The sequence below is a fragment of the Megalops cyprinoides genome, chromosome 15, assembly GCF_013368585.1.
Source record: "Megalops cyprinoides isolate fMegCyp1 chromosome 15, fMegCyp1.pri, whole genome shotgun sequence".
In the NCBI taxonomy this organism is placed as follows: Eukaryota; Metazoa; Chordata; class Actinopteri; order Elopiformes; family Megalopidae; genus Megalops; species Megalops cyprinoides.
The window spans coordinates 31,634,483-31,656,777 of NC_050597.1; the positions used below are offsets into that span (position 1 = coordinate 31,634,483).

At 41.7% G+C, this 22,295-nt stretch overlaps 1 protein-coding gene across 1 annotated transcript in view; it reads left to right on the plus strand.

The window, feature by feature from the left end:
- Positions 1–22,295, plus strand: part of lrmda (leucine rich melanocyte differentiation associated) — a 367,284-nt gene that overhangs the window by 244,360 nt on the left and 100,629 nt on the right. Inside the window, exons 3-4 of the mRNA XM_036546697.1 lie at positions 16,918–17,044; positions 18,262–18,401. Coding sequence (XP_036402590.1) covers positions 16,918–17,044; positions 18,262–18,401 — 267 coding nt within the window. The remainder of the gene's footprint in view (positions 1–16,917; positions 17,045–18,261; positions 18,402–22,295) is intronic.

Below are 22,295 nucleotides of genomic sequence, written 5' to 3' on the forward strand. Positions count from 1 at the left end.
AAATGCTAGTACTTAGATAACAAGGGCCTGTACATTCTAATGTTTGACAATAGAAGTGGATGTTTAAACCCAGTACAGCCTTTTTTGGACAGTAGATTTGTGTGTTGAAATGTGTATTTTATGTGAACCCTTACTTTAAGTTTACATTTTAGCATAGGGGGGGGGGGGGGGGGGGGGGGTTGCACTGTGATGTAGTGCTTTGACCATGACCATATCAGGATCCAAACATGAGCACATTCGCTAGGTCTAAGCTGCAGACTGTCATCAAGGCTCCAAAGGACACATCCTGGCCATGTTAAAGTGAAAGCATGGCATTACATTTATTTCAGTTTTCAGTTTCATCTTGGTAGACCTGCTGCTAGATTGTTGCAAGATACATATAGTAAATACAATCAAAGCTGTAAAAGGGGATAGGGACAGAATAGCTTCAAACACATCAGTGATGCATCAAGAAGCTCAGATATAGTATGACAATAGTATTAGAGTGTTAAATAGTATTAAAGGGTTATAATAAGTATATAATCAAACCCAATACTAGCAAATGTATAGGTATTCATATGTATAGGCAGACCCGGCCCAAACCAATTTGGCGCCCTAGGCGAAAATTTAGGTGGCGCCCCCCTTGCATCGAGTAAATTCGACTGCTGGTGTACATAATCACAAGAAACTGAATAGCTTTGTCTTCGACATTCTTTTATTTGCGATTGCAAAATCAAAACACTTGGAACAAATTAGAAAGAAATACAATAAAAATATGAAATGAATTTTTGAAATACAATATGAATAGCTTAAATAAAGTCACATCACTGCTGGGTTGTGCTGTTGAGGTGGAGGAAACAGGAGGAGCGCTTGATGCTGTAGATGACCCAAGATTTGCAGGGGTGGGACTGAGAAACCTCAACAGCGCATCTGAAGAGAGAAGAGGAATATATTACACCAATCTAATAATAAATATGATATGATACATAATATGATTTTAAGAATAAACTGAAATATGACAAATTAAAAATCTAAGGGATATGTGCATGATGACTTCGCTGTACATGTTTAATACTTTTCTGATATGCAAATGATATAAGATTCAATTTTTGTCATTACAAGGAAATGCTGATTAGCAGAATGCAAAGAAGTAGTAAACTGCACTATAATATAGAATGTAGGAATGCTAAGGTATGCTATAACAGGAATGATGTGCACTGATGTGCACTGTGCAACTATAGGAAAAGGAATAACACGTTAGCTTTTTGATTAAGGGTAATATTGCAAGCTAAGAAAACGTGAGCTAACCAGTTTTCAATAAAAATGTAAACAAGTTTTATTTTAATTTTAACTCTTGCTGACCCTATAATATTTACATATTTGGAAGCTGGGTGGGAGTGCCATTTTTCATAACAGCTCTGGTCCTTCGTAACATGCCATTAGCCTAACTGAAGTTAAAACAGTTCACGCTAGCTATTTATTGATTAGCAAACCATGTTTGGTTAACAACGTGTCGTTGTTCTCCTACGTACAAATAATGTCATGACATCACCTTTATTGTAACATTACCTCTGTCTTTCTCTTTTTTTCCTCCTCTTCTTTTCTTTTTTTCCTCCCCTGGGCACCAGACAGTTTGGGACGTTTTGACATCTTGTTTTTGTCCTGTCGTCGTTATCTTGTTGTCGAGCTTGCTTTTGGGGTCACGTCAATGCGTGCCCCCCTCCCCCCTCCCCCTTCCGCCAGCAGGTAGAGTCTAATTAGTCCGGGGGGAAGGGGGAGCATCTCAGGAAAGTAAAGTGTGATCATCATTTTTATTATTATTTTTATTCATATTTAATAGGGTTTGCTATGCAGTTAGATATTTTTGGCTCATTATCTTCCTATTAAGATATATAATACCAACTAGTTTTAAGAAGAGTAATTTTTTTTTTCTCCCCCTGGATGGTCGGCGCCCTTAGCATTTGCCTATACTGCCTATGCCGCGGGCCGGCCCTGTGTATAGGTATAGGTGTATGTATAGGTATTCATGTTGCCCATTCTAGAATGCTTTTACTTGATGTGAAGATGGAGACACTGTCCATAAAACAGCTGAACATTAAGGACACTGTGTGTATCTCCTGCATGAAGCACCAACATAACTTGGGGTGGACATTCTGTGAAACAGCATGTTGCTGTGCCTGAGTTCACACCAATGACAGCAGGCCAGAACACCAGTATAAACCAGCATAACCGCTGACTCTCTGAGAACATGAACACAGATGTGCATTTTAGGACTCATTCTATTATAAATGCACCTCTGCATGAGACTCACTTTAATATAATTATAAGCAGTATAATGGCTGCATTGGAGTAATGATTATAATTTAGTCACCATTCCCAATGGTATTGTTTTCCAGATTTGTAGTTCCTGAGGGGCCTTTTATCGTCTGCAACATATGGTGTATGCGTGCGGCTGAGATGGAGATTCTGGTCTGCTCCTACACAGTATCTCTGGCATCACTTTGTAGACTGCATATTTACTGATTCATGTTCACATGCTTGTCTCTTTGTCAGGGGAACTATAATCTGAATTGTTTTAATTGGACAGCAGACAAGCGAGCCAACACATTTTCATCTTCCACTGCCATAACTGGGCCTCTAGCACCACCACTATGCCATTTACCTCCAGATCACCAGACTTTTTATGCTAATGCAAAGATAATTGACACTACTAATTGGGTAGTTAACACATCATTCGTTTCTCCCCTTGTTAATTAGAGTGCCGCTTTCTTTAAAAAAATAAAAATATTAATTTTTTTAATATTAATATTCATTTCAGCTTCACAACAAGCCTGACAGTCCCCATTTTTGGATCAGGTGGCCTTTCAAAAGATACATGTGAAGGCAGTTAGACAGCTTACATGTTTGGTACATGTTTTTCTTTGCAGATGCTCTTGTCCAGAACAACTTGCATATCATCCACTTCGTAAGGCTGGATATTTACCAAAGCATTTCTTCTTTTTTTTCCTCCTGTACTCTGCCAGGGAATGGAACCAGTGACCTTTTGGTCAGGAGCCCTGCTCCTTACCTCTGTGCTACATTGCTGCCCCACTAGGCTGATGAGGCTGGGTCAGAGCGGAGGCAGTGATTGCAGCAAAGCTCACTAGGGTTTGGGCAGAATCCAGCTCATGACAGCCAGCTCCTCCCAAGCCTCAGTCAGGGTTGAATCTATGGGCAGCCTCCGCTGATCCCCAGCTATTAATCAAAGTGGAGACCCGGCCTGACCTTACCCGCCCCCACCCCTGCCTTTGAAGAGTGGTGTCCTCTGTAGCATGAGCAAATCATTGGGTGCCTGATTCGATGAGACGTCAGTGGCAGAGCCAGCCTGACACATAAGCAAAGTAAGCGGCTGCTTAGGGCCCCAGTGGCTACCAGGGGGCCGCCAAGAGTGCTTGAAATGTCCCACAAGAGAGGTTGAAATGTTTTTTTTTGTGATGTATTACATTTAGGGTTGTCAAAATAGCACATTAATTTCAGTAAATTAATTATGGAAAAAATAACGCGTACAAAAAATTAACGCAGATTAATTGCACTCTTTGATGCCCCTTGACCTCATACGTCATTATGCATTGAAGCAATATCACATGATAGGTAGTGCTGATAACAGCACAACCTCGAGTGTGATATTGCTTTTATACAACAGTTCTACAAACAAGGCTGTTTATCAAGTAATGATAATTTGAGACAACAAATTATGTTTTTTGTCGTTTATTCGGCTCCGCCGACAAAATAGTTACTTCAGGATTACATTTACATGTGTTGTCAAGCAAAACATAAACAGTTTCTTGACTGTTTCATGTAGTAGCTAGTAATGTTGAATCATTCAAGGTAGCTAGCTATCACAATGGCACAGAAAGGAATTTTGGATTTCTTTGGTAAACCACCAGCTTCTAAAAAGAGCACAACGGAAGACCAGCGGAAATGAGGAAAGTATCCCGACACCGACCAGCACTTTATCGCCTGCTTCGCCGACGCCTAGTACTAGTTTCGCAATGGGTTTATGGACCTGTTTAATTGTGCGTAGGCTATTTGCATGTTCTTGTCTACTGTGTGCAACGGGGTCTGGTAGTTGCAAGACTGGCAAACATTTTATTCATATTATAGTCACGTATGCTATATTAGAATGTGACGTTATGAATGGAATTTTCGCCCAAAAAGCTTTCACTCAAACTCGTTACATAAAAATTAATTCATGTGTATGAAGTAACCTATACCCTATTCATCGCAAATGCTAATCTTGACCCCCCAACCCCAAGGCTGGACATGCAAAAAATGCACCTCCCACTACAGCACCCCCAACTTAAAGCCTCTTCCCACAGCCCTGTGTGGGCCAGTCAAGTTCTCTCACACCGAACTCATCAAGCCATGTCTTTATAGTCCTTGCTTTGTGCACTGGGGCACAGTCATATTGGAATAGAAAAGGGCCTTCCCCAAACTGTTGCCACAAAGTTGGAAGCATAGCATTGTCCAAAATGTCTAGGTATGCTGAAGCATTAAGATTGCCCTTCAATGGAGATAAGCGGCCTAGCCCAAACCCTGAAAAACAGGTGTGGCGAAATACTTTTGTCCATATAGTGTAGTTATATATACAGTATATATATATATATATATATATATATATATATATATATATATATATATATATATATATGTATATATGTATATATTTACTTGGCTGAATTACTGAAAGGCGTGGCAAACGCAGATGCGCTGAATAGCAAATTTCGTTTTAACCCTTTTTCACCATAACTTATTTGTTATGATATGTAGCGCGCGTGTTACCTTATATGGTTTGTTATGTTTTCATTTGCGTTATTAAGTTTCTTAAAGATTTCAGTTAGCATTTGCTATATTTTTAGAGTTAAATTGCTGTTTCCTCAAAGCCAAAATTAGCTAGAATTTCTCCAATCTAGTGTTCTAATCGCACCAGTTTTAGCATATGCGCTAAACGGCTAATCACACCGGTATGACCGTTCGTGCGAAAGGGTTAAAACGAAATTTGCCGTTCAGCACATCTGCGTTTGCCACGCCTTTCAGTAATTCAGCCAGGTAAATATCTGCACTGGAATTACGGAAGGAAGTTGCGGTCAGACTTGATAATATGATTAATTTGTGTTAAAACATTAATGCGTTAAAGTTTCCAGATTAATTGCGAACGAGCATTAACGTTGACAACCCTAGTTTGTTTTCATGTTGTCGCACGGAAGTGACGACTCTCTGTCGACCAATCAACGGACGGCAGTGGGTGTAGCTCCATCCTTTACAAACCGTACCACCGTGCTTGGTACCCCAACAGAAGGGTACCAAAAACCAGTACAGTACGGTATGCTTATTTTGATGATGGAAACACAAAGTTTTGATGATAGAAACACAAATAATTGCATACCGTACTGTACCGAACTGTACTGTACTGCTTGGTGGAAATGCATCATTAGTTACCCCATATCTCGGCACCGCTCGTGGTCTGGCTCACAGCTGTCCCCCCATTCACCCCCATGCGCCGGACACAGTGAGCTCCAAGATCCTCTGTCATCAAGTTCACACCCTTACACTCTCTGTGCTGTACAGACCCACTACCCACCTTTCCATATGTATTATGGTGTTAGATGTATGTATTACAGTGCTATGTGTATATATTACAGTGCTAAATGTATGGATTACAAGGCTGGATATATGGATTACAGTGCTAGATATATGTATTATGGTCATAGGTGTATGGATTACAAAGCTAGATGTATGTATCGCAGTGCTAGATGTATATATTTGAGTTCTTGATGTATGTGTTAAAGTATGCTTATGTATGACAGTGCCACAGTGATAATGCTAGGTCCTCAATGAGGGAGAACATTCATGGAAAAAACAATATCCATCCCCCCCAGCTCTTCTCTCAACTTTTCATCATCAGTACCCATCACTCAGGTTTGAAGAACATGGTCATGACTTTTAAAAATCTCAACACTCTAATACTACACTAATACTTCTGTAAATGATGTATTGTGCAGATCCTGGACATCAGATATCCACTAGCTACAGTCTGTGTGCCACTTCATGCCCTGCCAATGCTCAAAAAGCTGTACTTTTTCCATTCATCACATTCTTTCTGCTAATCAACATCATGAGCTGCCACAGTGCATGCTGACACTGACACTAACGGGCTGTCATTCCATGAAGTGTAATTTGTCACATTCAGATACCTTTTTGTTGTGACAGATGGGAGGCTGTCTGCCATTTCATAATTGTAACATTTTCATAAATTCTGACATGTAAAAAATGAAATGTAAAAAATAACTCTTACATAGATTATAATTGTATCCATTTATACATTTGGATATTTACTTGGGCAATTATGGGGTAGTTAAGTATCTTGCCCAAGGGTACAACAGCAGTGACCAGCAGGGAATCAAATCAGCAGCTTTTGGGTTACTAGCCCTGCTCCTTGTCACTACACCACACTGCCGCCAATTAACCAAAGACATTACTTTACATTAATTTAATATTGTTTATTGCTAATGATTATATATTATTATATCATAAATCTATAAATATATGCACAGTTAATACACTTCACATGACATCAGTACAAGCATTTTTGCTATAATCCTTACAATGTAAATTCTCTCCCTGGTGCAGTTATTTTTGGTGCATAGACTTATAGTTATACCCTTGACATATCGCTAAACCTTTCCCCTCTTCTGAAACAGTGTGTTGTCCATATCATGATGATAATTACAATGGATGCTACTGGCTAAGCAGCCAGGCACCAGTCAAAAGAACACACCCCTCTGTGGGAGAAACAAGATTGTGGGTTGGGTTTACACCCCATTTGAAATTAAGCAATTTTTATATTTCCTCCTGCCCTGATTTACCGCCCATGCATTTGGTGGCCAATTTGCAGGACCAATGACCTCTGTGACAGAACTGTAACCTTGAGCAGGGGTAATTGTATTTTTTGTTGTATTTTTGAGCTACAATATACTAATATATTATAGTACCATACTACACTCTAGTATCTAATGTGTACTGCATAAATACAGCGGATATGTTGGTAGCCCAGTAAAAATAATTACATTAGACAGTCAGAGGCAAAGCCAGCTTATATTGAAAGGAGGAAATGATGTAGAAATATGATTTTTTGTGATCCAGGAATGGTGTCATCATATCACACTCATTGAATTTAGTAACTTCTCCTCCCTAATTAATTAATCTAAGAACACCACCTGCCTGTTAGACCCCATTCTGACAAGATTCTTAAAACAGCTGCTACCTGAAATTGGCACACCATTCTTAAATCTTGTCAATGCATCCCTTATGTCTGGACATGATTAGACTAAGATGGCGGCGTGTGCACATCATGAGGCTCAGTGTCTTACCAGATTTTGCAAAATAGTGTTAATTTATCTGGTTGTTTCCTGCGTGTTCACTCAATTCAGCTATGCTAACTTCACATACAGCAAACAGACAATTTTGGACATTAACTATCATTGCACCAACATAGTTTTGGATCATCTGTTCAACCTCGACGAGCTATCACCAGAGTTAGAAAGGACACCGTGGACCTGCAGACAACTCACCCCGACCAGAAGTGTCTGGCACTTATGTCGAGACCATAAACAAAGCCGAGGGAAGCGCGGAGGTCTGTGGGCTAAGCTAAGGCTAAATCCATACTGGCCAGTGCTACCCAGCATCTTCCTCACCAATGTACAGTCTCTGGTGAACAAGTTGGACGAACTAAGGACTTGGACCCTCACACAGAGAAGGCTTATGGACTGCAGTTTCATGTTTTTTATGGAAACATGGCTAAATAATGATGTCCCAAACAACGTGGTGGAACTGGAGGGGTGCACAGCCTTCAGGGCTGACAGAGCTGCAGCAGCGACAGGTAAAAGCAGGGGCAGTGGTTTATGCATCTATGTTGAGCTGAGCTCTCTTTTGAAACACATATAAAAAGCACTTCCAGGACTACTTTCTTTCATTTGAGGAATATAGTGAAAATCAGGAAAATTCTATCTGTACATGACTTTGAAAGGTTAATCCATGCTTTTGTTACATCCAGATTGGACTAATGAAATGCGCTCTTGTCAGGATGTGCATATGCCTCCCTAAAGCCCCTTCAGTTGGTTCAAAATGCAGCTGCTCGTATTCTAACCAGAACAAAGCGCTTTGTGTACATTATCCCAGTAGTAGCCTCTCTCCATTGGCTACCTATCAAATATTGCACTGATTTCAAAATACTTCTCCTTACATTTAAAGCTTTAAATGGGCTTGCCCTCTATATCTTAACCTTTGTCACTTCTGTTCTCCAAAACAAACTCTACTTCCCAAAGTGTGGGACTTCTCATTGTTCCAAGAGTGGGTAAAAGTACTATAGGCGGTAGGGCCTTTTCATATCGCGAGCCCCTCTTTTGCGGAACAATTTACCCACTGAGGCTTGGGGAGAAGACTCTCTCCTCCACACTTTAAATCTAGGCTAAAAAACTTATTTATACCTTTAGTTCAAAATCTTTTAGTGTGAGGGGACACGGCATGATGCTGGCATGGATCGTAGAGTCTCTGCAGACTAAGTGGTCGCTGTCACTACATCATGGCACTGGTTTCTCTGTGTTCAGCTGATCCGGCTGTGGTCTAGTATTGACTGCCACAGGGTCACCCTCATGATCGTGCTGGCCCCTTGCCTCTCGTTCCCTAGGTATGCTGCTGTAGCACTGCTGGGATTTTTCCTTATTACACACAGCATCTCTTTTCCCCCCTCTTCCCCTTTGCCTTTACGTTTTCATTCCTGCAATTAACATCTACTAATTTTACTACTACTTTTCATTTTGTTTCCTGTCCCTGCTCCGGGCTCCTTCCTGGAGCTGTAGCTCAAGCGCCACATCCCGGTTTCCAGTTCAGCTACCTCACTGTCCTACCTATCAAGCCATTGGTGTGCCAGAACCAGTCATTCCAGCATTACATTTTGTAATTACTCTGTCATGTAATGTCTACATATTCAATTGTCTTAAATGTGTTATACAACTTTAGTATTCTCTGAATTCTATCCACGGGCGCCGGCAGCTGTACGGCTGTACGCACAGTGCGTACATGAGATTTCCGATTTGGGAGCGCTCCACGACAGACAGAGATGTGTACCTATATGTATATTTGTCATGCCAATAAAGCTCTTTAAGTTGAAATTTGAAATTGAAAATTGAGGGAGAGAAAGTGTGTCAGACATTAAAAAGGAGAAGTACAGACCACTCCTTGAAAATATGAATGGCATTGGGCCGTAACGCTCCGTGTGGCGGTTGCATTAACGAAGTCCCACTTTTACACCAAAATGGCCAATTGCTTTGTTGGTAAAAGCATAACCCAGAGAAAGGCAGGCCTATCATATTCTTAAGGGCGAAAAATGAACCCCCACAGCCCACTCTACTGTCACAATTATAGCTACGCAGCACACAAATAAGGCAAATCTACACAATGAGTAGGCACCTCATATTAGGTACCAAGCTAACGTCCTATATAATGTATCTGACGGAGATCGGTACATTATTGCACCAGCTTTTCCGCCAAATATAAAAAAATATATGTATTATATATTATATGTAAAACACGACACAATTGTGTCTGACAGAATTAAAGTATAGACCATTTTTGGATTGTATCATTTTAATAGCGTGAGCATTTATTATCATTTGGAATTTATTGTGCTTTTCTATGATGTAGAAATTAGCTTGCTAGGTGTATCTAGGTAGACTACTAGATAGGTGTATCAACTAGCTAGCTAGCTTGCAAGCTAAAGTCTAGCTTGCGAGACCACTGAAAAACAGTAGCCTAGCTATAAAACAAACAACAAACTCTGATACACCGATTTATTAAGTACCGGGCATAAGAAAAAGGCTTGATGCAAGATAACGACCATATTACCTTGGATTTCGTTTTTGATTTTTTGGTATGTGAAAGTATTTATGACAAGAGATGTGTCGAGAGAAATTTGGTCTTCTTTGATCGATGTTTATAGGTACATTAAGCCACGTTAAGCTTGTTTCTTATAACCTAATGGCAGAAAAGCCTTAATGTTCCTTATTGCAACAGTAGGCCTCGACACATTGCTGATACACCCACCTCAGTGTAAGGCTGTAGCTCAAGTGATGTCCTAACAGGTTAAACATGAAAATTTGCGTTAAGCTATTCCCAATAGGCAAACTGTAGGCCAGCCGCAAGCGGTGTCTTTATAATGGGTTCCTATGGGGAAAACGTCAGTGTTTATATTAAACCCATGGGGTCGTTGTATTGGTTCTTGAACGTGGTTATGATCAGAAACATGTTAGAGAAGTGTAGTCCTGATATGTTTCTGTTTTGGTCCATAATGCAATGTTAAGTTTTTTCCTTATAATGGGGGTCAATGGAGAAGAAACGGATTAACGCAAGATAGTTACCCCTTTCATTGGGTTTCAGTTTTGCTTTTTTGATAGGAGCGTTTATGACATGTGAGATGTCAGACGAATTTGGTGATCATTGATCGCTGTTTTGGGACATTAAGCCACGTTAAGCTTTTTCCTTATTATGGGCGTTAATTGAGAGGAAAACACTTAACATGAGATAACGACCATACTCCTTGGATTTCGGCTTTGATTTTTTGACAGGAGGATGTGTTTCTGACAAGAGATGTCCGAGAGAAATTTGGTGATCTTTGATCGCAGTTTTGGAACATTAAGCCACGTTAAGCATTTTAGAATGTCCCGAAATATTTTAGGCTATGTGATCAAAGGTCTGTGAGGAAGTGCTCAAACAATTTGATGTGACCGGGAGAAGGAGAGTAAATTTCAAATAGGTAGGCCAGTTTTAATTATTCATGAATCAGTCAGTGGCATTTGTCTCTCTCACCTCTCTCTAGATGTGTGTGTGCGTGCGTGGTCAAGTTTCTGTGCGTACCCTAAGAGGAATTTCTGCAGGCGCCACTGATTTCTATCTGACCAGTGCTGGCCAAGACAGATGGGCTCCCTCTCTGAGCCCAGTTCTGCTCAAGGTTTCTTCCTGTTAGGGAGTTTTTCCTTGCCACTGTTGCCTCAGGCTTGTTCTCAGGGGTCTCAGGCCTGGTAACAATGTAAAGCTACTTTGTGACAACTTGTGTTGTTAAAAGTGCTATACAAATAAAATTGAATTGAATTGAATAATGGATGAGCTGTTCTCATGATTGCATTTGCATTGCCATAGAGCATTGGGATATCTGCTGAGATCTCCCTGACAAAGAATTACTCTAACTGGGCATAAAGTTTCCGACAGACTAGCACTGCAACTCCACCTCACCATAAACATGGCTCTCCATATACATTTACATTAGGTTTAATAAAACCAGTTATATCCCGTTTTTTACAGTTGTGTTCTGCTCATCCGTTCATTGCGCTTTCTTATCTTTGCAGGCAATCTGAACTGAAAGGCAGCTAGTCCATTATGTGCATATGAAGCCCATCACTCTCCCACTATTGGCCAATTCATCAAGCATTTATCTTTTGCCCTCTGAACAGCATATCAGTTAAACCCATCGAACCCAGACCTCCATGGTTTTATTGGAATAAAAACATCTTTTCTATGGCTGAGTTAGGTGGGGGCCCTCTTTTGATGTGACTGTACCCCTTAAATCCTTTTTTTATGCCAATATGCCAATATGTATTCAAAAAATATAAACATTATGTATGCAAGTATGGGGTATGGGGTATTGCAGTATTTTGTTAGAGTGTTGAATTGAGCCTGCCACCCTCAGGTTGTAGGGCTGGCTGCTGGTCCACTGCAGCATGCTACCACCCTGCTGATCCTACGGCGCATGGTGAATCACCGTGTAGAAAAATGAATCCTCTGGTGTGTTAGGAAACTAAGGTCAGACACTGATGCATCCATGCCAGAAGTGCACCTCCCGTGTTCTATTACAGATGTGGGAAGGATGAGTATCAAAGTGCAGTAAAAGTGCAGCTGTCAGAGCAGGAAAGTGGACTCAAAGAACCAGTGGAATAGAACCAGAATATATATGGCCCTCTCAAAGAGAACTTTGTGGTTGCAGGATGCTTAAGGATGACATAAAGACAATGTGAAATCAATGAGAAAATATAGCCGCAAGCGGCGATTACAGGGTCCAAGCAGATCAGCCGAAAATTGAAAGGGTCATGGCTGCTATTGTTTCTGAGTAATCAACTTTATCAGGACCAAGATGCAGTATACAAAATTCTAACTTTATTAGGGAATTGGTTTACGAGATATGGCCATTTCTTTGCTATAGAACAACCCATTCATGTGAACGTGTCAAAAGTTATGACCTCTTAAATCTGCTTATATTTCAAATTGCTGTATAGCGCCACCATTGGGACAGTTGGAGAAATTTTCATACAGATTGCTATTTGACACATCCAAAACAATCCTGCAAAGTTCCATGATGAATTATTTTAAACCTGAGTAGTGGGTGACCATAGGAACCTACCTGCCAAGTTTCATGATGATAGGTCATAGTTAAGTCGGCTTAAGGGCTGCTGAAATTTGATTGGTTGATGGCGGCCATCTTGTTTGAGCAAGCAGCTTGTCCTTATAGACTTTATTGGGACCTTTGACCAAGACACAGCACACACTTGAACTTGATCGGGCAAGTGCTTTAGGAGTTATGACCATTTGTTTGCTATAGCGCCACCTATAGACGGATTTACACCAAATGTGGTAGGCTTGAGTCTAGGGGCCTAGGGGTGAGGATGAGGTTGTTGATGATTGGACATTGCATTTAGGAGTTGTAGCTCATTAAATCAATAGAGGCAATGCCCACAAATTTCATTGGCTTACTGTGGACACATATTTTAACATAGCAACTTTCTTTATACTGGGGTTAAAGATCTTGGTCTGAAGATGCTGCGTACCGAATTCCGTGCCATTTCTTTGCTATCGTGCCACCCATTCATGGATTTACACCAAACTTGATCACCTCAAGCCTATAGTCCTATAGATATCAGTTGTCATGTAAATGTGACAGGTAATGTAAATTTTAAATAAGTCATTTTTTTACCATTGTGAAATACATGTATTATATGCAAGAATGTTTGCTATTAGAAGAACCCAAATGATTTTTGCCATCTCAGGTCAGTGAAAGTTGACCTGAGTCTAAGTGTCAGGGTCAATGAATGTTGATCTGGGTGTAGCCATCTGGAATGTAGCAAAGTGTAGTTTTTGACTGGGGGAGTTGTGGAAAGTGAGTTTGCCATGTAACTTTCATACAGATTGCTATCTGACACATCCAAAACAATTCTGCAAAGTTTCATGATGATAGTCATAGTTAAGTCAGTTTAAGGGCTGCTAAATTTGATTGGCTGATGGCGGCCATCTTGTTTGAGCTATCAACTTATAATTATAGACTTCGTTAGGACCTTTGACACAGCATGCAAAATTTGAACTTGATTCGGCAAGTATTTTAGGAGTTATGACCATTTGTTTGCTATAGCGTCATCTATGGACGGATTTACACCAAATTTGGTAGGCTTGAGGCTAATGGACTGTAGATGAGGGATCATTGGACATTGCATTCAGCAGTTACACCTCATTATATCAATTGAGGCCACACCCATAAGATTCATTGGTTTACTGTGGCCACGTTTTTTAACATAGAAACTTTCTTTATACAACATTTAAAGATCTTGGTCTGAAGATGCTGTGAGCCAAATTTCAAAAATCCAATTGGCGCATCATTTTGGCTCTCTATAGCACCACCATCTGGCCAATGGGGGTAATTTTTCTAACCTGAGTAGTGGGTGACAATAGGAACCTACCTGCCAGGTTTCATGATGATAGGTCATAGTTGTTCATCTGAAGCCAGGGAATCAGGTGAAAAAAGAATTTTGATTCTACCCCAAACAGTTCAAGAGTTATAGCCCAAAACACGTTCTGGCTCTCTATAGCATCACCATCTGGCCAATCGGGGTCATTTTTCTAACATGCATTTTGGGTGACAATAGGAACCTACCTGCCAGGTTTCAGGTTGCTGAAATTTGATTGGCTGATGGCGGTCATCTTGTTTGAGCTATCAACTTGTCCTTATAGACTTTATTCGGACCTTTGACCAAGACACAGCATGCAAAATTTGAACTACGTGTGTGGACCCCTAATAAGTAGAGGAAGGTGCTGTATGCATGATTTGTGGTTCATGGAGCCATACTCAGGCCATGTAACCAAAATCTGGGGAAGGGAGAAATGTATAAAAGAAAATGACATAACCAACCATTGGTAACCCTTGAAGTTTTTTTTTTTTGATTTCACTTCACCAACAAGAGGCAGCAATGTGTTGTTTGATTGTTAAATGCAGCAGTATCATTAAGTGGGTATTATTAATTGGGCAGCAGTGTGATATAATGGTAAGGAGCAGGGCTCGTAACCAAAAGGTTGTTGGTTCAGTTTCCTGCAGGGGCACTGCTGTTGTACCCTTCGACATGGTACTTAACCCTCAACTGCCTCAGTATATATTCATGGAAATGGATAAAACTTAAGTCACTTTGGATAAGAGCATCTTGTAAATGACAATAATGTAATATAATGTACCACTAAATTTCAGCATGTATTATCTTGTCCTCAGATCTAACCTTTGTTGCTTGTAGCTTGTGAGTCCATGTGTCACACAAACATGCAAGCACGCATGAAAGGACGTGGGTTTTGACCTGTTTAAGTCATTAAACAGTTAAGTGTTGTCACAGGCAGGAGCTAATTTAATTCCAGGAGCCCAGCATTGCTGAAATTCTGGGCGGGACTGTTTTTGACACTCAGGCCACAGGAGGCCCCCAGGCCCACCCCTCATGGAGGTGTCTGAGCACAGGTTATTTACCTCTTGGTCACAAGGTTGAAGATATCTGGTCCAAGTTGCAGGTGTGACCAACGTTCCAACCAATAATCCCAGAGTGCTGTTTCTTCCTTTGTGTAATGAGGAGTTTGTCAGTCAGCATGTCCATGTCAGCATTTGTAAGTCGATCCATCCCTCTCTGACCGCCTGTCTCCATGGCAATGTTCAGGACCCCCTGTCATCTTATTTCTTGTCTTTCGATTCCCATGTGTTTTGTTCACGACCTTCTACTTTGACAGGGGAAAACAGATACACTTCAGGTTTGTGTGTGACTTTGGCAGTGACGTAACCATGAGTCCAGCCTGGTGAATCTCACTGCTCAGCATCAATTCACATCTTCGCTCCCCAAATACATACACACATATATATGTATCAAGTGCTTGTTTTATCCTTTAATGGTTATGTATTTTTTTTAACAATATGTAGTTTTTAAGAACCTGTAATATTGCTAAATGACTAAATCTAAATAGTAAATGATCAGCTTTCTCTGTTAGTGGTGCCATTAATACCTCCTCTCAGTTGAAGTGTCGTGGAAGATCTATATTACAGCAAGGAGAAGATATTAAATAGCATGCAGCTCATGCTGTTATGCCGGTAAGCATACTGTGTTGTAAAAATGAAAGGTATTCCAAACATGCTCTAAATAATGAAGTGAATTGCCCATTCGGTACGACATTGCTCCTATCCTCTGGCTGTGAATTTAACTGATTTAATCACAGTGTGCACACAACAGCAGTGAGACAAAAATAAAATAGCAACAGCAGGCAGGTGGAGGGAGATTTGAGTGCTGTTTGATTGGCCTGTGTGGGAAATGAGGGGTATTTAACTGAGTCTTGATCACACAAGAGAGAGGGAGGGCAGCGGGAAGGGCTTCAATAGGAAACTTCCTCTTGTGTGCTGGGCCCTTTGTCTCCATGCCTAGGCCTGCGCAGAAGCCCCATTGAGCTCCGTTGTGTTTTCCTCCAGCACTAGGCCCAGGTGCAGGGTATGTCTGTTTGAACCAATCTACCAGAATCCCTCAGGACTGGACTGGCATTGTGGGATATCTCCCTCCAGGGTTTTGTTTCCCATGCTGCCTTGTTCTGCCATGAGAGCACACACCATTGTACAGGCTGTTATACATATCTTTATTTCTTTTTCATATGCTTCACACAGAAAGTCACATTCACGCTTTTGCAACTGTAAGAATGCTCATTAAATGTGTGCAGGTGCATAACCTAATGTCTCAACCTGCAGGGTAATGTAGTTTGTAAAATGTAATTTGTTGTTATGGTGAGTCCAGCCCTTGTAGTTGTTCTGTTTCAGTGGGAGCCAACATACATGGATGTATTAAAGGGATGAAGAAAGGTGCACCCTGGCTTTGCATGGCTCTCATGGCCTGAGCTTTGCAGGGACTCAGGGCTGCGCTGAAAAGCACATTCAGTCATTACTATGCCTGGGTGAGCAGGTCTAGCACTCCAGCCAGCTATCCTCAGGAAGGCTGTTTCCATACTTGAAGAAATAAATTCTGATTCTGATAAATTTGATTCCCTTTTACATAAAGGCCCAATCACCTCATAAAAGGTGCACCTCAAAAAGGTGCTCCCATTTCACCTACCAGGAGCACTGCAATTCCACGCATAAATGATGAATGGCGGGTAAAACTTGCAACTGGGGACCAAAGGTGAACTGAGACAAATTTATTCTTCTTGGGAAGCGGGGGGCCGTGGTGGGGTTGGTCAGGCGAGAAGCTGGGGGCACCCTCCAAGGCGCGAGATGTTGACAAAATCATCCCATGGACTGTGTTTCAGAGGCCTTTTGTTTTTGAGTGAACTCTCTGCCCCATCTTCCCAAGGCTCCAAGCCATCCCTCACGGTGCCAGCGTGCACGTGAAGGACGCCCTGCCGTGCCAGAAACCCGACCGTGACTAATTTTTGTCATTCGCCCCCCTGACAGCCCCTACCCCCCTGGAACCCTGATCCATTCCCACTCCTGAAAGGGAGACTGAAATATTCATCTGGGCGCATAATGGCCAGCCTTGAATCAGTGCCCTATCATTTCTCCTTGCTGCCTCATCATTACAGGTCACTGACGGGGCTCAAAGCATTTAGCCAGCTGGAAGAGCTGATCGTGGACAACAACCTCCTCGGAAATGACCTCCAGTTGCCCAGGTTACCACACCTCCATACCCTGACTCTCAACAAAAACCAAATATCCTCTTTCAAGGGAGGTTTCTTTTGCTGCATGCGCTCCAGAGAACTTTATTAAATGTCAAAGGAGGTTCTCTTACTGTTGTGCTCAATACGTCACATTTCTGTTTCTGTTTTCTGCTGTCTGCATGCGTTCCTCTGAACATTATGAGCTGTAAGTTGTTGCTTTTAAGATGGGACTTCATGCCAGATTTCTTTTAATCTTTTTTAATGTTCGATTTTGTACAGGGGGGGCCCTCTAGTGGAGGAAAGCAGAGTGAAAAATTGAGTTTTTTCCAGTTGGTCTAGAGACAGAGCATGAAAGAATACAATAATTTAAGATGAGTTTGTTCTTATGTTGATACCTTATGGTAGACTTAAAATGTGACATGACATTGGACACAGGGGCTGGATTAATGATGACAAATCATAGACCTCTGCAAAAATATGCCTCTGCCATATGTTTATTTTATTTTTTGTAATATAAAAATTCCCCATGAAATATAATAATTAACAATGAGCAAAGCTGCTATAGTATTGCGAGTTTATTTAAATATTTAATTTTTTTAAATATTTAAAGTGGTATGATTGAGGACATTTTGTGATCTGTTGGAAATGTCTGGAATTATTCCTAAATTTAAGATCAGACTTTACAGTGTCCCTCTCCACAGGGTCCCCTCCATCTGCACTGGCATGGTGCTGACAAGCACTGCAACATTAACACTGTTGTTCCATCAAGTGCATGTCACCAGCTCAAAAGAAATTATCATTTGCAAAGCGGTCCACACATGCTAACAGGGTAATTAATTACATCTCAAGGCGATCCAGTGGCATTAAGATTCAAGAGCAGCTTTCACAGTGTCACGTTTTGACATTTTGGGCTCAATTTTCCAATGAATCGAGTGTGTTAGCAATGAATGCTCACAGAGGCTGTCTGTTTGTTTCCAACTTGCAAAAGTTTCATGGGTCTGGGAATTGCTGACCGATACACCAGAGGGCATCCTTCATTTTGTCAATGTTTTGCTAGCGTTCCACAAAGAGACACGGAAAGGCCAGGAGAAAACAGCTGATTTGTCACCACGTGCCAAAACGTGGGTCTGAAACATAGCCTCTGGGGCCTCTGAGGGCCATGGAATGGCGGGTGGTAAAAAGCATGCTTAACAATTGCGAATGGCGTGCAATAACCACTGTTCTGATTACTGACTCCTAATCCTTAACTTGCCCCCTGTCCTGTGACACATCACCGACATTGAGTGGCTGCTGGAGCACCTGGCCGTGGTGGCGCCATCCCTGGAATACCTCAGCCTGCTGGGCAATGAGGCCTGCCCCAACCAGCTCGTCAGCCTGGACAAGGACGAGGATGACTACCAGCGATACAGGTCAGCCCCGCTGCGCCACGATATTCTCTACACGGGCACACCTGGGGTTTTCCCAGCTCTGAATCTTCCACAGCATAAAGCATGTTGTACACAGTATCTGGCTGTGTAAAATTGCAATGTCTGTGCAAATGTTTACCCTTTAAGTTAATTGTCAAATGATGTTTATCCTAAATTGTGTGCTTCTGTCACACTGTTGTGGTGTTTTTGGATGATCAGTATCACATATGACTAAATTTTCAGTGCAAGATTAGCTGTGGTGGTCTTTAGACAATGAAATCCATGGGCAGTGCATATTTGGACACACCAAGAATTCAAAAATGTCTTAAGGGCCTTTTTGAGTTTTTGGTTTGGTCCAGCTGAACACTTCGAGAGTGCACTCTCAGAGACTACTGACTTTTTTCCAGAGAACAGACAGCATCATTCAGACTTCAATTAAATATGAATGTACTTGGATGTATGATCGTAAAATAATTGTAACGTAGTATACAGCTCCTTTTTTCTTCAGGGAAAGGCACAAGGTGCCATTTCAAGGCCTTTTTAACCTCAGGTGCTTTTTAATCTTCACTCTGTGCTGACGAAAAGCCATTCTCTGCTGATTGACAGTGTCGGCGGATTTGTGATGCAATATTCATAATGTGTCACAGTGTAACGCATCAATTTAGTTGGGACTGTTGTCACAGTTTAATACAGTGACAAGGTTACTTCAGCCTGTTAGGTCACTGCAGGACAGGCCTTGGGGGTGATAGAAAGCAAAGCCTGCAGCTTAGCAAGGTTCTTTCACCTTGCTCTCAGTACACTTCAGGTTCCCAACTACTAAATTAACACACACCAAATCTGGATTTTTAATGGCTCCCAGAGTAACAACAGGAGCAGCATTTGTAATAGCTTTCCCAGTGAGTCAGAGTGTGTCACTGTATCTAATTTCTCCAGAATATAGCCCACAGGCTGATTCAGGTGACATAGGCCTACATTACTTGGCTGTGTGACTGAGAAACAAAAAAGGAAACACTCTGCATTTGTTAATCAAGGTTAAGGGCGATTGAAGACAAGTCACAGTCTTACTCTCAAATTGGAGTTTCTGAAAGATTTTAAGAAGGTGGCTGTATGGTTCTTCCATTTAAGATTGTTTCCTATAAAGCAAGTAGAGCAGTTTACCAGTTTTCTGGAAAAATCAAGGAAGTCTGAGGAAGAACCCCAGGGGCGGTGAGAAAAGCCTTGCTGGACTGATGCACAAGCCCTGGGGACATCTGACCAAAACATTCCTTGAGCTGTGGTTTCTTATGAACCCACCCTTGCCACCTCTTAAATGTGTTTGAGTGTTCCCAACAACACTCAATCAGCCGAGGGGTGATCAGGGATGACATGGGAACAGGCTGCCGGTGTTTTGAACCAGAGCGCTTTCCAGTTTTGCCAAATTATCTGTGACAACCCATGCTGCCAGCTGGCTCAGGCTAGCTTTTAGATGTTAAGATATATTATTGAAAGTACACAGATTTAAAGTGGGGATTGCTCTCTCTCAGAGGCTGAATTGACCAAAAGCAGGTGTCATTTTTCCAGAGCACTGTACCTGGGAGGTGCTTGGTTCCCTAAACTGTTTTGTGCTGTTCTACCGGATTGTTCTGTTTTCTGACATGACTTACCTGCAAGCCTTGTCCCTGGTTTTACGTGTTGACAGCTTCAATGCATTTTTGGCCCTGCATTTTCCACATTCCCTCGCACCAGTGTGATTGAGCCATTAATATCCCTAAGAGTGTGACAGAGCCTCTTCACCCACCCTAGCCCAGCCATATCAGGTTATCTGTATAAGGTTACCTTATTTTGCTGCTGTTGAGTCCTGGCCTGTGCTTAAAGTTGTTGTCAGGTATTGAGAACGCAGAGCTTTTTCACTGTCGATTTATGCAGTGAGTGAAGGTAAGAATGGGAGCTTTGATTTCCAGTTGCTCTACGAGATTAGGCGCATTCTGGCCGGAGCAGGGCTGTTGGTGCAACATTTTCAGAGGAGCTTAAAATGACATTGCCCCTTTGTAGTTTTCAAGTTTCAATTCATTACATAAGGTTGGTACAAAGAGATCAATATTGTATAGATATAGAAAAAAGTGTGAAAAAACTTGTGTCAATGTGATGAATGGAATGTGATGAAATGTGTGAAACGTGTCTAAGTAATTCGAGAATAATGTTTGACCATTAGTACCCTAGGAAAGACTCCAGGTGTTAAAAATGACACAGGTCTCGGACAAATTTGGAATATCATCTTGGATGCACAAATCACCGAGATAAACAGTTGTTTCTATAAGGACACATATGGCATCATGAAAACAGCCAGAGCATGTCTGCCAGGATCCACGATCTCTGGCAACCAAGAGTTATTGGAGCCAACATGTTGGCTCTATGGCCTAGAAGTTGGGGATGCAGAATTCACAGTATTCGTTTAGCATTACAATCGAAAATGCAATCAGACCAGCAGAATTTCCCTACTCTTATTGAAGTGCTAGACAGCTGCCCTGCGGATATTTTTCCAAATGTGCACGCACTTTTGAGAGTGATGGTGACCTTGCCAATGACAACATGCACCGTTGCAAGACTGTTCTCTGTAGCTAATCGAATCAAAACACGCTTACAGTCATCAATGACCACACTCAGGCATAGCAACCTGACCCTGTTATCACTGGAGCTTGAACTTGTGGACTCCCTGGACACTGATGAGATTATTAGACTTTTCAATGCCAAGCCTCGTCGTCTCCGACTCAGTATGTAATGTGACCTATGCTGGCCAAACTACATTGCAGGAAGGCTTAAATGTGTTTTGTTTATCTGCCTGCTGTGGCAAATATCTTGAGTGTATAATATGGGAAGGAAACTTTGGTGACTTTTCAGGACTAGTGTGTGTGGGTGTGTGTGTGTGTGTGTGTGTGTGTGTGTGTGTGTGTGTGTGTGTGTGTGTGTGTTGGACACTCACTGAGGCTAATGGGTAGGCAAAAAGTGTATGACACGTAAATGTGTTGTCAATGTTTAGGCTACTTTCTTGTAATGCGAGCAAATGCTAACGCAAGTCCACTGCATTTCCAATGGAGGCTTTATGAATAGAAGCGGGGATGTATTTTGTTTATCTCTGATTCCGTTTCAGTGCAAACAAATTAGACCGGACACGCCTGCAGTATAGCTATTCAGCAGTAGCCTATGTAGGCCAGTCATGTATCATGAGTGTATAATTCGTGCCTGCTCACTTTTACTGAGGCCCGTCTGAAAATCAATTCCTGGCTACGCCACTGAGACCAGGCAAACAGCATTAGCTCCCAGTCCAGTTTGAGCCACATTTGTGCACTCTTCCACCAAGTTATCCTTCATAAAATCCCTGCAATAAAGTCATTTCCCACCTGCTTTTGGTTGAATACTTGTTCTAAATACAGCAGTTCATTTTTGTGAACTACCATGACACATTCTCCCTTATTAACCTGTTGTATTTTTGTTGCCCACAAAATGGCCATTGTGTCACCCCAGCTGAACTGGGGGCCTCATCTTGGCTGATGTCAGCGCATGCACATGCACATGCCTCAGGATTCATGTTTTCATCATGGGACAAGACACGTAACCTGGTCATCTGGCACAATAAGTCAGCTGTGAACCTGGTGATCTGACAGCACTGAGAACCACGCTTGCTGTCCACATCTGCATCAGTTTTTCCTCCGCTGCCTTAGGGCAGGTTTGCAAAGGTTATCTTTAGGGTGCTATCTGCAGCCACACGCACAGCAGAGGCTGCCAGTACGGTTCCCAGGTGGGGCATTGCCGTTGTGACCTTAACTAAAATTGCCTCAGTCACTGTTGTACCCTTGGACAAGCAACTTAACCCGCAACTGCCTCAGTAAATATCCATCTCTATAAATGGAAGAAATTTTA